Source organism: Danio rerio, chromosome 20 (genome assembly GCF_052040795.2).
Source record: "Danio rerio strain M-AB ecotype USA chromosome 20, GRCz13ab, whole genome shotgun sequence".
Classification (NCBI taxonomy): Eukaryota; Metazoa; Chordata; class Actinopteri; order Cypriniformes; family Danionidae; genus Danio; species Danio rerio.
The window spans coordinates 42776781-42793268 of record NC_141040.1 but is presented as its reverse complement, the minus strand read 5'-3'; the positions used below and the strand labels follow the sequence as shown (position 1 = coordinate 42793268).

The 16488-nt window shown below is 34.4% G+C and overlaps 1 protein-coding gene across 8 annotated transcripts; it reads right to left on the bottom strand.

The window, feature by feature from the left end:
* Positions 1 to 16478, bottom strand: znf512 (zinc finger protein 512). 8 transcript variants are annotated; one of them, XR_015518712.1, is made up of 17 exons: positions 16220 to 16478; positions 15913 to 16002; positions 14684 to 14760; positions 14513 to 14562; positions 12783 to 12967; positions 12420 to 12503; positions 12228 to 12332; positions 12024 to 12148; positions 11605 to 11691; positions 11412 to 11510; positions 9866 to 10033; positions 9581 to 9769; positions 6547 to 6648; positions 6349 to 6411; positions 5684 to 5782; positions 2864 to 3902; positions 1 to 2803 (listed from the first exon to the last, which is right to left on the bottom strand). XR_015518712.1 is itself a non-coding variant. In XM_087298526.1 (16 exons), exons 1-16 carry the CDS (start codon positions 16257 to 16259, stop codon positions 3495 to 3497), a joined length of 1971 nt encoding a protein of 656 aa, XP_087154652.1. In that variant the 5' UTR covers positions 16260 to 16478; the 3' UTR covers positions 1 to 3494. The 8 variants fall into 8 exon arrangements, 3 of the variants coding, with proteins under 3 accessions (XP_087154652.1, XP_087154654.1, XP_087154653.1); XR_015518715.1 differs by having other exon boundaries at positions 16410 to 16478; XR_015518714.1 differs by having other exon boundaries at positions 1 to 2765; positions 2826 to 3902; positions 16442 to 16478.
* Positions 16479 to 16488: the final 10 nt, after the last annotated feature.

Here is a 16488-nt window from a genome sequence, read left to right as displayed (position 1 = left end):
TGACTATTGACCATTTATTGAAATGTTTATTACATTTAGACAATGGTTTTACTTTAATCAAATCTGCATAACATTTGTAAGCTATTTTACTGTGTAGTGTGTGTGTGTGTGTGTGTGTGTGTGTGTGTGTGTGTGTGTGTGTGTGTGTTCAAAAGTTCTGTACTTGTTTTCATCAACAACAATGTAAACTTCCTAAAACTATAAAGACAGTTTGTGTATAACAAAAAAGATGTATCTCAATAGTATTTCTCAGTGGTACTCAACAGTATTTAAACCATAAATCACTGTTACAAATCCAACTATTTATGAAGTATCATTTGTTGTGTTAAGATCACATTTAATAACTAAATACTCTGTTGCATGAAACTGTTTCAATTAATTTGGTTGGTGGTTAACTATGAACTTGTAAGTGTAGAGGATGAAAAAGAGCTTACAGAAAAAATTAAATGTCATGTACACTTAGTGAAGTTTATTTAGAAACTAATTTCGAGAGGATCACATGCTTATGATTGATCACAGCTGGTCCTGCATCCGCTCACGAATAATTCACCAATCAGATTATTACTAACTCACTATAAATAACCAGAGATTTCTTATCTCAGTATCTTCGTCTTGAGGAATCCCCCCCTACCCACCGCTACTCCCCCTTCTTTCCAGATGGGCAACACGGCGGCCCATTGGTTAGCACTGTTGCCTGACAGCAAGAATGTCTCTGGTTAAAGTCCCTATTAAACCAGATGACATTTCTCACGTAAGTTTCCCCAGGTTCTCCGGTTTCTCCCATTGTCTAAAAACACGCAACCTAAGAAAATTGAACACACCAAATTGATACCATAGCCAAGCACTCAGCAAGCGTACATCTCTCCTTAGCCTTCCTATTTCTGTCATTATCCAGGAATAAGTCGGGGAAGTTCATCAAGATACCTGAGCTCATACTCCTCCCTCTTGCCCTGCAAACGGGAGGGAGCCCCGGGCTCAAGGATCTTATGAGCTCAGGTCTCTCTCCTGGGACAGCTGCCAAACAAACTTTATAACATCAGCTAAGTGTGAACACTTGACATATACATGACATTTTAAAATATACAATATTTTATTAATAAAATTAAACAATCAAATTGTAATATTACATTTTAAAATGTCATCTTAAATCTTAATATGCATTTTAATATACACAGCTCTTTCTGTCGACAATTTAAATAAAAAATAAAACATACACAGATATTTTTGTAAGTCTTTAATGTTTTCATTTGGTAAGAATGGGTTAAACTGACTAAAAATGACAGTAATTCCATTCTTCTTTCATCCATTCAGGTTTTTTTTGGCCTTAGTCCCTTTGTTAATCTGGTGTCGCGACAGCAGAATGAACCACCAACTTATCCAACGTATGTTTTATGCAGCGGATACCCTTCCGGCTGCAACCCATCACTGGGGAACACGCATACACTCTCATTCACACACTTACACTACGGACAATTTAGCCTACCCAATTCACCTATAACACATGTGTTTGGACTGTGGGGGAAACCTGTGAACCTGGAGGAAACCCACGCCAACACAGGGAGAACATGCAAACTCCACACAGAAGTGCCAACTGACCCAGCAGAAGCTCGAACCAGCGCCTTTCTTGCTGTGAGGTGACAGCACTACCTACTGCCCACCTAATTCCATTCTTATTATAACAAAAAGTTATGTAACAAATGCAAATTCTGTTATATTATACATTATATATTTAAAGGTGCTGTATGTAAGTTTTTGACACTTCTAAAGCATAAAAATACCATAATATGTTTGCAGATATTTAAGAAACATGTCAAGTGAACATAATTGTTAAAAACAATGCTGAAGTCAGATATTCTGCTTTGAAAATGTGATTTGTCTTTGTTTTGATCATTTTAACCAGTCCAATGCCCCTTTAGCCAAATAGTTTTAGCACCCTAGGTTGCCTTGTTGGAAACAGTGTATTTCATTCAGTCATTCCCTTAAAGCAGGGGTGTCCAAAGTCGGTCCTGAATGGCCGGTGTCCTGCTGATTTTAGCTCCAACTTGCCTCAACACACCTGCAAGGATGTTTTTAGAAAGCCTAGTAGGAGCTTAATTAGCTAGCCCAGGTGTGTTTGATTGGGGTTGGAACTAAACTTTGCAGGACACCGGCCCTCCAGGACCGAGTTTGGACATGCCTGCCTTAAAGCATGCCTTCGTTACAGAAATGCGACCTCCGGTGGACAGTAGCAGAATCCAAAATGAGACAGATTCAGTTCAACATGAGGTTATTAATTAGCAAATTATATAAATATTACGAATGTAAACATTAGGTGAGCAGGTTACATTGTAACCCCGTGTCCTAACAACAAGCTACGTGACGAGATTTGCAGTAATAAGCAATTTGGCTGTTTGCACCAGACGAAATATGACAAAAATTTAAATACAGTACAGCCATTCAGAAGCACAGAATATGCACTCACTCATGAAATGGTAAAGTTTATAATAGAATTAATACATATTAAACCTCTTAAAGAGTATTAAATGTACATGCTGAATCACTGATATTTGTTTAGTTCTAAAGTTCAATTTCAAACAGTTTCTATTATTTTCAAGATCTGAGGTAAACTATCAACTTTCAGCATATGGAAATAAATGTCATGTAAAATGCCATTCAAACCCACATTGTTTGTACTGAACACTGAATAAAGCACACGAGGTGTACCTGAGGTAATCATAGTCAGTTTTCAGTTCACTTGCGTTTGTTTTGATCCTGGAGTGCAATACCTAGTTCAACCACTGGATGTCAAACTTACATACGGCACCTTTAATCCTGGAGTGCAATACCTAGTTCAACCACTGGATGTCAAACTTACATACGGCACCTTTAACATAAAGAAAAAATTATCCAAACTGTTTTCAACATTGATAATATAAATGAATGTTTCTTGAGCCTCAAATCAGTATACACTGTAAAAATGGGAAGGAATTAAGTTGTCCCCTCCAAAGCTCATTTTAAATACGTAGTTTGAACAAACAGCAATCATTTTTTGAGTGTATTAAATGATCATATGACACAGAAAATACTGTGAAAAAAAAAAAGATTTACCATTAAAAGAATAAATTAAATGTCTTACAAAATTGTAAAACAATATTACTATTTATGCTTTGATTATTAATAAATGTATTCAAACTTTGGTGAGCAAAAGAGACGTCTTTTTTCTCTTAAAGGGATGGTTCACACAAAAATGAAAATCCTGTCATCATTAATTCACCTTTATGAGATTCTTACAAAAGCAGCTATTTAGAAAAATGCTGAAAACTGTGACCATTGACTTCCATAGTATTGTTTTTTTAACTATGGAAGTCAATGGTTGTAGGGAAGCACTTGAGGGTGAGTAAATACTGAGTAAATCGTAATTTTTGGGTTAACTATCCCTTTTACTCAAAACTTCTGAACAGTAATGTACCTCTTTAATCTTTGGAGAACTCCACATATGACGGAACAGGAATGTTTTACGGGTCACTTTCGGGTCTCTGGCTGGGGAGGGGTCTGCTGAGGGTCCATTCATCCTGTTTGTGGGTCTCGGGTTCAGACTCACTGCTGGAGCTGGAGCTGCTGCTGCCGCTGCTGCTCTGACTCTCATTGCCACTGAATTCATAGCAGTCTTTCTCCTGTCCGCTTGCTTTCCGTTTCTGTTGGTTTCGTCTCTCTTTCCTCTTCATTTTCAGTTCTTGAGTTGCTGTGCCACTTGAGATGGGCACCGCTGACGTCTGTCTGTCCTGCCAAGTGCTGCTGGAGCCCTGGGGGAAACTGAGAGTTTCTGAGTCCGGCGAGGGAAGGTCTGAATCTTCCTTTGCTTGAGTCTTGTCCAGTTTTTCAAACTTTAAGGTCTTAGACTTGGACCGAACAACAAACCAGTCCTGTGTAAAATAATCATGGAAATCATTAAAAAATGTACATTCTGATTATACAAATGAGCATAAAATTAGGTATTAATACATTTTTTAAAATAAAAAATAGATATAACATAATTAACATAATCACATCGAAATAAAATAAATAAAAGTTTGTTTTGACATAATTTAAGTGTGTAAAATATATATAAACACTTTATATACACGCATGTAGATTTAGGAAAATGTTTATTTGTATTTAGATATTATATATAATATGATACAAATTATATATAAATATCTAAGTAACAAAATTGTTTTGCTTAGTTTTGTATTCTATGTTTCTAATACACTTACATATACATAATAAATATATATAATACATCTAATTATGTCAAAACAATTTCATTTCGGGTGCGATTAATCTTTGCCCAACACTAAGAATAATAATATAATATAATTAAGATTTCATGTTTACTTTTGTTATTATTATTCATTCATTCATTCATTCATTTTCTTTTTAGCAAAGTCCCTTTTTTAATCTGGGGTCGCCACTGCGGAATGAACCGTCAACTTATCCAGCATATGTTTTATGCAGCGGATGCCCTTCCAGCTTCCAACCGGAGCACCCGGTTGAAAACCCACACGAACACGGGGAGAACATGCAAACTCCACACAAAAATTACAACTGACCGAGCCGAGGCTCGAATCAGCAACCTTCTAGCTGTTAGGCAACAGCACTACCCACTGCGCCACCGCGTTGCCCCAATTATTATAATTCTAATTATTATTATTATTTTAAAACTACATTGAAATATCTCCACATAGAGTTCTCAAACTATTACTGCCAATCTCACATCAGACCTTGAGGCCATTCTGACCCGGGATCTAATATCTTTTCTAGTGACTCTTGGTTTCAGTAAACAGGTTATGAAAATGATTAAAAGTCCATGTTGGGTCATTGCTGACAGCCCCGTGGTCAATGTGCCAGCATATAGCGCCATTGTACAGACCTTTCCCAAATACTATCCCTGTCCTATCTTAACAAAGGTAAAGATGCCTAAAATAAATAAAAATAAAAAAGGTCTAAGTTAGCAATGAGTTAAATCATGCGAACGGACAAACTATATTAGTAACGTTAAATCATGCTAGCAACATGTTAAACAGGTAAGCAACGTTTTAAATCATGCTAGCAACATGCTAATTCATGTTAACAATGAATGTGCTAAATGATGGTAATGCTAGAACATGCCAGCAATGTGTTAAATGTTAACATGTTAAATCACATTGTAGGTATATGCTAGAAACATGCTAATTCATCCTGGAAAATAATACAATAATTAAAGTAGGCTAGAAGCTTATAAAACATTCTAGAAACACTGCACAAAGATGTTAATTCATGCTAACAATATGCTAAGCATGCTCAAATTAGCACCATTTTAATTAATGATAGCAATGTTAACCATGCTAAAAATATGTTAGCAAAATGCTAAACATACTACAGAAATGGTAACAACATAGGATTAGATAGAATCAGATTAGGATAGCATGAGATAGTTTGTCATTTTTATTCTGTTGTGCATATATTTTTTTGATTTTAAATGTCTTGGTATGTTTTCAGTTCTTTTGCTGTTTTAGGTTGTAAGTACCCTAGCTAAATATCATTTGCTGTAGTAATATGGAACTATCATATGGACAAATCCTGGCTGTAATAAATTTATCTTTGTGTTTTTGAGAAAAATAGCATGTTCTTCATCTAATCAGAAGAATTAAACAGCTTTAAAGTTTAATATAAAAGATTGTATTACCTGAGCATGAATGGAATTGATGTGGTACTTGACTCCACTTTCAGAGTTGAATTCTTTCTTACATATCAAACATTTATACTTCCCAGTCTCAAATTCACCCTGCAAATAACAAAGCTTCGTCATAAAGGTATACTGTTCCAGAGCAAACTAATTTCTGAACAATTAAAAATAGGAAAATCAATATCAAAGCAGTTTAGAAACTTACTGATTGAGCCAATAACCAATACAGAATTTTCCTTCAGTCAAATGGTACACAAGGATATGTTTTTGCTTGGAGTGAGTTAGGTTTTTGAAACCGAAGCATGGATATATGAAAAAAGTGATATTTTGCTAATAAAAATAATATAATGCTGAAAAAATTTCAAAATAGGTAAAATAAACAAATGTGTAATATAATATAAAATATATTCTATTATCTGTTCATAATGCAAATTCTAGAAAAAGTTTATAACACTGATAACAATACAAGTGTTTCTTAATCAATAATATTGTTGTATATTTAGATTTGCCAGCTAATGGGTTACTTTTTAAATTATTTAATATAATAAATATTATATTATAAAGAATATTATTTTATTCTTTATAATATAATATTTATTATATTTATAATCCATTCTGAAAAACTGTACAAATTATTTTTTTACATTTTTTAAGTAGTTCCTTACCAAGGTACACAGTCCAAGATGAGCCTTCAGGCCTGATACACTGGTATAGAAGCATCCACAACCCTTTTGTGATGATAGCATACGTCATAATTTCACATGTGGTTTAGAAAGAAATAAACACCATTTATTTGTGAAATGATTGTGCGCAATGTTACATTCTGGCTGAGATCAATGAGAGTTTGTGCATGATGTTCTCACCTTGTTTGGACACTGCACTTTCTTATGCAGTTTGACTTCATTCTTCCACTTCCGCAGAGTCTCCTGGCTAAAGGAAGGCAACCCTGGACGAGAATACTTCAGCTACAATAACACAAAAATAACTGAAATGTCTATAAAAATGAATAAAAACTAAATTATTTCATTTGCAGTCCTTATTTACTTATTACGCAACATTTAATTATATCTATGAAAGTGAATTTTATGAAGTGAAATTAACCATTAACAATATTTACTCAAACTTTTTAGAAAAAGCATAAAGAAAAAAAAAATTATATATATATATATATATATATATATATATATATATATATATATATATATATAAAGTACAATATATAATAGCATATACTATATATACTATATATATATATATATATATATATATATATATATATATATATATATATATATTTATATATATATATATATATATATATATATATATAAAGTATATAAACAAACAAAAATGATAATGGCATTAACTTGTTTGTCGCTTTCATTGTCTACCAAATATTTAATTTTAACTACATAAGAATATAAGTAACAGCACAAATAAGATGAAAAAAAAAAGTATCTGCTTTTCTCATTCATTCATTCATTCATTTTCTTGTCGTCTTAGTCCCTTTATTAATCCGGGGTCACCACAGCGGAATGAACCACCAACTTATCCAGCAAGTTTTTACACAGTGGATGCCCTTCCAGCCGCAACCCATCTCTGGGAAATATTCATACACACATTTATACACACACTCATACACTACGGACAATTTAGCCTACCAAATTCACCTGTACTGCATGTCTTTGGACTGTGGGGGAAACTGGAGCACCCAGAGAAAACCCACGCGAACGCAGGGAGAACATGCAAACTCCACACAGAAACACCAACTGAGCCAAGGCTCGAACCAGCGACCCACTGACCTTCTTGCTGTGAGGCGACAGCACTACCTTCTGCGCCACTGCTTCGCCCCTCTATCTGCTTTTCTATTCCATAAAATATGGTAGTAATAATCAAATAACGAAGGTAAAGAGCTAGGAAGAGGTGTGTGAGCTCAAAAGGGCTAGTAACTTACACCCCTCTTTTTGAGCTGACTTTTAAAACAAGTACTGTAGTTTATTCGATTTAAGTTGAGCCTACTCAAAAAGCTTTGCAGGAGTTTTCTTACAATTTTAAGTTGAGTAAACTTTTTATTTATTTTTATTAACAGTGTAATTTAACTATGCTTGCATTTTTTTACACTCAAGTATGTTTTTTTAGCAATCTTTTTATCAACCACTGATGTGTGGAGTTTGCATGTCAGTCAGCCTTTATTCATTTCCCGAAGACAATTTGGTTGCAGCATACAAGCATGTCACACATAATACACAAAAGCACATTATACAATTCAAATTCTACCCTAAATTTAAAAACTTTACAGCTGAGGGGATGAATGAAAGTTTAAACCGATTTGTTTTTACTAATAGTTCTATATCGAATACTCTAGAAGGGAGAAGATAAAAACTTGTTGTGTATAGAATGGGAATCATCTGACAGATTACTCTGAGCTTTACTCAAAACTTGTTTATGGTATAACTGAGCCATGGTCATCTGTTTTCTCCCTGTTATTTTTCCTCCTAGGTTCACAATTTTCTCCAAACAACTTGAACTTATTTTTCACACTTGAATTGAACCAACAAAGCAAAGAAAAGGATAACAGTGACTGAATGTGTGAACTGTAAAACATGCACATGAGTGATCTATACTGTATATATTAAAAGATCTTAATTTCTGTAAGCAATATAGTCTTTGTTGCCTCTTCTTACACAACATATTAGTATTAACAGAAAAGGACAATTTATTATCTAAAACAGTTCCCAAATACCTACATGTATACAGATCAACACTCTCAATACCCACTCCATTAATACTTGTTTGCTTACCCTTAAGCAGTCTTCTCTTATGAATAAAACCAATAGTCATCTCTTTAGTCCTAAGAACATTCACTTGTAAGAAAGCCTCCTGAAACCAGCTGAAATAATATTCAATTACAGGACCGTGCGTGGAGTCTTCCTCACTTAACAAACTAAAAATTACAGAATTGTCAACATATTTTAAAATCTACCAATTACTAAAAATACTCCTACAACTAGTTGTGTACAAAATAAATAATACAGGAGAAAGGACACAACCTTGAGGTGACCCCGTAGATCACACCAACCATTTAGAGAAACAATTATTTACTTTAACCCTCTGCGTTCTCTGGACAATAAAGTCTAAAATCCAAGCTACAAGCATTCGATCCAACTCAAATTCATTAATAAGTTTCTCAACCAAAATATGTGGCTGAATGGTAAAAGTCAATAAAAAGTAACTTGGCCAATGTTTTAGGCTTATCAAGATGCTTAAGAACTAAGTGCAGCAGAGTCCCTACTGCATCCTCCACCCCTCTCTTAGACCTATATGCAAACTGAAAGGGATCTAGAACACTGTGAGTCTTTTGCGTTATTTCCCTCTTAACTATCTTTTCAAAACTTTTTAACTAAAGATGTAAGTGCCACAGGTCTAAAGTCCTCTAACTTCTGTGGCTTCTTTTTTTTTTTGACACAGGAATGACTGTAGACTGCTTCCACAGTGCAGGTACAGGTATGTTCTACCCGTGTTTGCGTGGGTTTTTTTTCTCCGGGTGCTCCGGTTTCCCCCCACAGTCCAAAGGCATGTGCTATAGGTGAATTGAAGAAGCTAAATTGTCTGTAGTGCATTTGTGTGAATGCAAGAGTTTATTGATGTTTCCCAGTGATGGGTTGCAGCTGAAAGGGCATCTGCTGTGTAAAACATATGTTGCATGAGTTGGCAGTTCATTCCATTGCGATAACCCCTGATTAATAAAGGAACTAAGCCGAAAAGAAAATGAATGAATGATGGAAGGAATGATGCATGCAGCGTAACCAAAACTAGCTTCACACAGGTTTTGACATCTTCACAGCCCTGCAAAAGCAACATTTATTGCCACAGTCAGATGTGTATATTTTGCAGCACCTTCCTGTCATCTGGCACCAGGTCTCGTTGGACTTTTCTTTTGGGCCATTCCTTTAGCAGCTCCTCGCTGGCGATTTCTCTCAGGTAAAACCCGGCGACCTGCGCCGACAAACGTTTGGCCCGTCCGCTCTGTGTCCGTTCTGGCACCGGCTCTTTCTGGGGTTTTACCTCCTCACTTTCCTCAGCTACCTGCAACAGCAGGTAAACATGAGAATTTATTTGTGGAAAACAGAATGTGAGAGAATATGAGATACAGGAGAACTGAATAAAGCTATTAGGACTCACTGGACTGTGTTCATTTTTGAGATGATACTCCAGGCCCGCTCTGGAACGATATGCTTTTCCACAGTGTTTACAATTCAATAAAAGTTTCTCCAGCTCGGACGACTCTTTGCCACATTTCTTCATATGGTATACATAACCCATTATACTAGTGAAACTTCCAGTGCAGCCCTAGAACAAACCATTCCTTTGAGGTAACATGCATAAAAACATGCATAGTTCCATGTGGTCAGTACAAAATTTTGATTTAAAGGACTATTTAAACTAATTTATTGATTAAACTATTTAAATTACCAATTTCAAATAGTTTCTTTTTAATATATTTTAAACTGTAACTGATTTCAGCATTTCTTAACAATGTTGTAAACAATTTAGCTTTAATAAAAATATCTTACATGTGAAATAGTGGCATACCTTATTTAAATTTTCTTGTTTATTACTAAAAAGTATTATATTTTATGTTAATATACACTACCTGACAAAAGTCTTGTCGCCTATCCAAGTCTTAGGACCCACTAATAATAACTTGAGGTCTAGTTGATCATTTGGTATCAGAAGTGGCTTATATGAAAGGCAAAGGCCTCTAGATTATGCTTATTTTAACAAAATAAAATATAATTATGTCTTGATTTTTAATGATTTAATTAGGACAGTAAGGTCTGACTTTGCTTAGACAAAAGTCTTGTCACTTAACGGAAAGAATGTACAGTATAGAATATAAAGTCATGGTGCAGTGGAAAAAGAATTAATATTGTGTATGACTCCCATGAGCTTGGACGACTGCATCCATACATCTCTGCAATGATTCAAATAACTTATTAATAATCATCTGGAATGGCAAAGAAAGCGTTCTTGCAGGACTCCCAGAGTTCATCAAGATTCTTTGGATTTATCTTAAATGTGTCCTCCTTCATCTTACCCCAGACTTGGTGACTGGGCTGGCCAATCCTGGAGCATCTTGACCTTTTTTGCTTTCAGGAACTTTGATGGGGAGGCTGAAGTATAAGAAGGAGCGCTATCCTGCTTAAGATTTTGCCCTCTCCTGTGGTTTGTAATGTGATGGGCAGCACAAATGTCTTGATAGCTCAGGCTGGTGATGTTGCCATCCACTCTGCAGGTCTCTCACACACCCCTATACTGAATGTAACCGCAAACCATGGTTTTTCCTTCACCAAACTTGACTGATTTCTGTGAGAATCTTGGGTCCATGCAGGTTCTAATAGGTCTTCTGCAGTATTTGTGATGACTGGGATGCAGTTCAGCAGATGATCCATCGGAAAAATCTGCCAATTTTCCAAATGATCAACTGTTCAAAACTGCATAAAAGTTATTATTTGTTGCTCTTACAACTGGGATCCACAACAAGACTTCAGGTAGTGTAAATAATTATTAGTAATTACTTATTACTGTTAATTAGTATTATTACCATTATACTGAAAATCGACAAACGTTTCATATAGCACTACATTATTGAATTGTAAAATATTATAAACAACAAAATTTACAAATATTTTGATACATAGAATACAGTAAAAAAAAATGACCCCACCTCTCTGGAGCACTTTAATTTGCCCATTCTTTTTAATACTTTGCGTAGTTTTTCCTTCACTTCCTGGTCAACTAGTTCATTGCCAGTGTCTGGAATGGGCTGAAAAAAAACAAACAAGAAAATAATATTTAGTTTCAACACCATCTTTATTGCAAATTTTTTTATCAATAATAATAAAAAAGAAAATACTAACCAAGCTGTTGTGGTCAGCCATGAGGTGGTACTTCATTCCAGTTGAAGTTTTCAGTTGTTTCTCACAATGTGGACATGTAAAAGGGTTCTAGTAAAGTAAAGTAAAGTAAAGTAAAGTAAAGTAAAGTAAAGAAAAAGAATAAAAATAAATAAATAAATAAAAAATAACATTAAATAAAGATAAAATAAAATAAAAAATAATGTTAAATAAAATTAGATAAAAATAAATTAAATTAATAAAATGGAAATAACATTAAATAAAATTAAATAAAACATACGTAAAACAAAAATAAAATAAAGTAAATAAAAAATCATTTTAAAAATGACATTAAATAAAATAACAAAATAAAACAAAGTAAGATTTGCTTTATATCAGTCTTATCTATCTTTCATAAGCATTGCTGCAATGTAAGCACATACCAGTTTGCATGTTTCCAGGTGTTTCTTTAACCCATCCACTGTCTTTCTTCCAACACTTTTGCATTTTGGGCAGGTTACTCTACCCTTTGCCAAAATCTGCAGCTGCCATTTCTCCTCCTGACTTCCTGTAAAGAAAAAAATTTGAACTCTATATTATGAGTATGTACTCTTTTCATTAAAACAGCAGCACAACTCAGTTTTTACCTGGTGGATAAACATGGGTCTCTTTCTTGTTGTGCTGAGCTGATTTCTGCTCCTCAGTCCTTTGAGTCTTCTGCGAGAACTGAGCAACAGGAACTATAACAGGTACTGTTCAAGAGAAATATAAGTCATATACACTTTTTAGATTTCATCATGTGTAGATTAATGGAGAAACACAAAGAACTGCATGCATACCTGTTTGCTTTACTTGCTCGATGTACTTTTTCAAGGAGGAACAGTCGGTTTCCTCCATCTTCTGCTTCTTTTTCATTCTAAAATCTGTGACATAAAAAAAAACTTGTGCAACTTTTGGACATTATGTAAAATGTCAAGCTGCATCCTGTAGAAACACTATTTTCTCTAAAAACAACAGACCCCTACTCACTCTAGCACCTAATTCTCTGAGCACTAACAGTTCCTTTGTATAGTTAGCACTTCTTGTGTGTATTGCCTCTACTTACTGAATCACTGAATGCCTCCTCATTTGTAAGTCGCTTTGGATAAAAGCATCTGTCAAATGCCTAATTGTAAATGTAGATCCATTAAGTCTGTACTTACCTCTTTCAGTAAATGTGTCTGAACTGGATCCATCACTTTTTCCTATTATTCCCTCTGTGTGGAATATTTGCATATTTTGGCTCTCCAAGCCATTGGCCAGGCTGGAAGTGGTAACAGAACTGCAGGACAACCCATGGTCTGAATCCTCTGTAGGTCTCATAATCACAGGCTGGAGATCATGATACCTTAGGACACATGATGTGCGACACTATTAGTAATCTATCATCTGATGAAAAATATGTTAATACTGACTGTGGATATTTAATATTCTTTGATAAGACTACAAAAGTATTTGATCCTGCAGCACCTGAAAAAGATACACCATTATTTGTTATATTTCATAAATATATTCTATATTGCGTGTTATAGTTTTCAACCACTAGACCTAAATACCTCAGAACAGGAATCTATTTACTGAAATCACATCTAGATAAAAAAAAAAGTTTATGACCCAAAAAAATCTTGAGTTTTCCACCAAACTCTATAAAACAGGAAGACTGAGAAAGACAGACTTTTCCTGTCAGTGTTGCGAGGGTCGTGGTTTTTCCGCACAATTATTATAATTTTTTTAAATGCAGTTGCAGGAAAAAAAATAAGTTGTGCATTGAGGTTTTTTTTGACTACTTCCATAATATGCCAGAGTCACTAAGATGTTTTTTTCTCAATAATACAAAATGAAAACTGAATCTTTTCTTAACTACGATTCAGTGGTTACCACTGTCGCCTCAACTTTCGCCTCACAGCAAGAAGGTTGCTGGTTTGAGTCCCAGCTGGGTCTGTTGCCATTTCTGTGTCGAGTTTGCATGTTTTACCCATGTTCGCCTGGGTGTCCATCGGGTGCTTCAGTTTCCCCTACAGTTCAAAGACTTGGTATTGGTGAATTGAATAAGCTAAATTGGCCATAGTGTATGCGTGTGAATGAGAGTGTATTGATATTTCCCAGTGATGGGTTGCAGCTGGAGGCGCATCCGTTGCGTAAAACATATGCTGGATAAGTTGGCAGTTCATTCCACTGTGGCAACCCCTGATAAATAAAGCGATAAAGCTGAAGGAAAATTAGTGAATGAATGAATTAACTCAAATTCAAATAAACATAGGTTATGTTCCTTAATGTGAAAATCTGAAAATTTGAAATAATTTAAGTGGACGAGAGAGCTTAACCCACTGCAACTTAAGAAAACACATGCAAATAGAAAAAACACCAGCTAATTAGAAAAAACATTGTCATTGCCAAAAGCCTAGTGGATAGTGCATTGATACATGACACTGAGGTGCTCACGGTGACCTGAGTTTGATTCCTGTCTCGAGGTCCTTTGCTTTTCCATGCCCTCACTTTCCTGTTTCTAATCGGCACTGACTTGTCCATTAAATGTGAAAAAGTTTGACAACACACGTTGCAAATCCTCACAATGCAAACACAAATAGAAAAGAAAATTTAGTTGCCAACATATAATTTCCTATTAAAATCATTCAAAGTAAACATATCTTGTTTTCAGATTAAAATGTGCATGTGCTGTGAGGATTTGCAGAGCATTTTTCTATTTGTGTTTGCATTGTGATGATTTGCAGTGCATGTGCTGTCAAACTTTGAAGCTGTATGATGAATTTGCCAGTCTTTTTTTTATTATTCTTTGCATGTATTTTCTTAAATTGCAGCATGTTAAGCTCTCTCTGCTATTGTAAAATTGCCCTCTGACTGAACAAACATTGCATGAACACACAAAACTCACCTTTTTCGGGGGTATGTTTTCTTTGTTTTTTGAGAGCTTGTTCCCATATTCTGAAATGCAATAACACAAATGCCAAAAAAAACAAATAAGTGCTAATGACTTAATGATTAATTGTTTTAATTACCTAAATATATACAGTAAACGTATATTTGGATACATAAATCAACTTACTTTGGAGGGTCTCGTTCCACTTTCTTTAGCCTCTCTTCTTAAATCCTTTACCACATCTGTTGAAGAGGAAACTGACTCTGTTGAAGGAATTTATAATAGATTTAAACCAATATAAATATAATATTGTAATATATAATAATATTGTTTCAGCTTGAAACAATTTTTCTGTAATAAAAAATGTATTTTATTCCTTTCATATTAAAGCGTAAATTTAAAGTATCATTTTCAAGAATGGTATTTATTTTAATAAAAAAATGAATTGATATATTTGAGTATCAGTTTCCACAAATCTAATAAGCAGCAAATGTTTAATATTGACTATAATAAGCAATGTTTCTAGACCATCAGCATATTAGAATGATTAGTTAGGATGATTTATTTATTATATATTTATTGCCACATCAGCAACTTACATCTCATGACATGATAAAAACAAATTTGTGTTACTATAAAAAGTTACTTAAACAATTATATAGGTAAAAAAAAAAAATTCACACTAAAATATATTCAAAGTTAAATAGTTAAGATTTTTAAGTTCAATTTTTGCAAAAAAAAAAGTAAGATTCTTCCTGGTGGTACCTTATTAAAATGTCCATCATAGTACTCCCCTTATTAAAGTTTTGTCTAATGGTATTCAAACTTCCACATTTCAACAAAATATGTTTCACGGTAAGAGCAGCCTTGCAGTAATTACATTTAGGGGTTGCTTCGTTATTCAACAAATACAAATGAGTCAACCTAGAATGTCCAATTCGACATCTAGTATAGACAGTTTGATCATGTCTGGTCTCAAAATTATAATTTGTAAGCGTCTTTCATTTATTTTCGGGTTAATTTCATGTAATTTATTATTTATGCAGTTGTCCCATTCTCTCTGCAATGTTTTGTTTATATACAGAATAATTGTAGGTTTCAAGTCCTCAGGAGGAATTAAACATTCTGTCACTTTCAAGGAGATAGCCTGTTTATTAATAAGGATGATATTATTGTTTTAAAAGAACTTATTGTCAAATAAACTGAGGAAAAGAGAGGAAAACTGTGCTTTATTGTCTTGTTTACATTTCAAAATTAATAGATCATAATTATACAACAACCCTATGATATATATTAATCAAAACAGATTTCATGATCATATAATGATGATTATGGGAATACAAACACTTTAGAAAAAGCCATATAGTGTTTACAAAGTGTGTAATATTATAAATAGTGTATTACTGAAGGATTACCTGTTGTTTCGGGGTTTAGTTTTGGTCTAGCCATTTTCCTCTTGCTGGGTTCACATTTGCCAGACATTTCTCTGGGTCTGATCAATGATCCTATTCAACACAAATCAGTATAAATCATTCATAGATGTGAACATTTATTATTTAAAAAAGCACATAATTAGCAGTCACATAGAGGTTAGCTCATATGAGGAATTTAATTATGTCATTAATCAAATGAGCCCAAAACAAAGCAAATAGAAACCGGTAGCATTTGGCATCTTAAAAAACATATAAAAACCCTGCATTTACACACAGAAGCTGCCTGCACCTTTATTGCAGTGCATAACTGTAGTCTTCAAGACCACCATCACAGCCCACCAATGTATTTCCAGCCAAAAAAGCACGCATGGCGGCACTACGTCAAACAATCCCTACACGGTTGCATTTGACCGTCTAACAATCCCTATGACAATATTTACGATCAACTTTCATTCTGAAGAACATATCCACCAGCCTACCGCTCACAAAACAAGAGTAGCTTCAACATTACCGTCCGTTCGGAGAGATCACTTCATACAGAACACGCCTCGTGTTCGC

Coding starts and splice junctions, on each gene's coding strand:
- znf512 (XM_087298526.1), bottom strand. CDS start 16,259: ATGGTGGTCTTGAAGACTACAGTTATGCACTGCAATAAAG. Junction 12,968..14,512: donor AAAACATACCCCCGAAAAAG/GTGAGTTTTGTG, acceptor ATGTGTCCTAAG/GTATCATGATCTCCAGCCTG. Junction 5,783..6,348: donor ATCTTGGACTGTGTACCTTG/GTAAGGAACTAC, acceptor TGTTATTTGCAG/GGTGAATTTGAGACTGGGAA.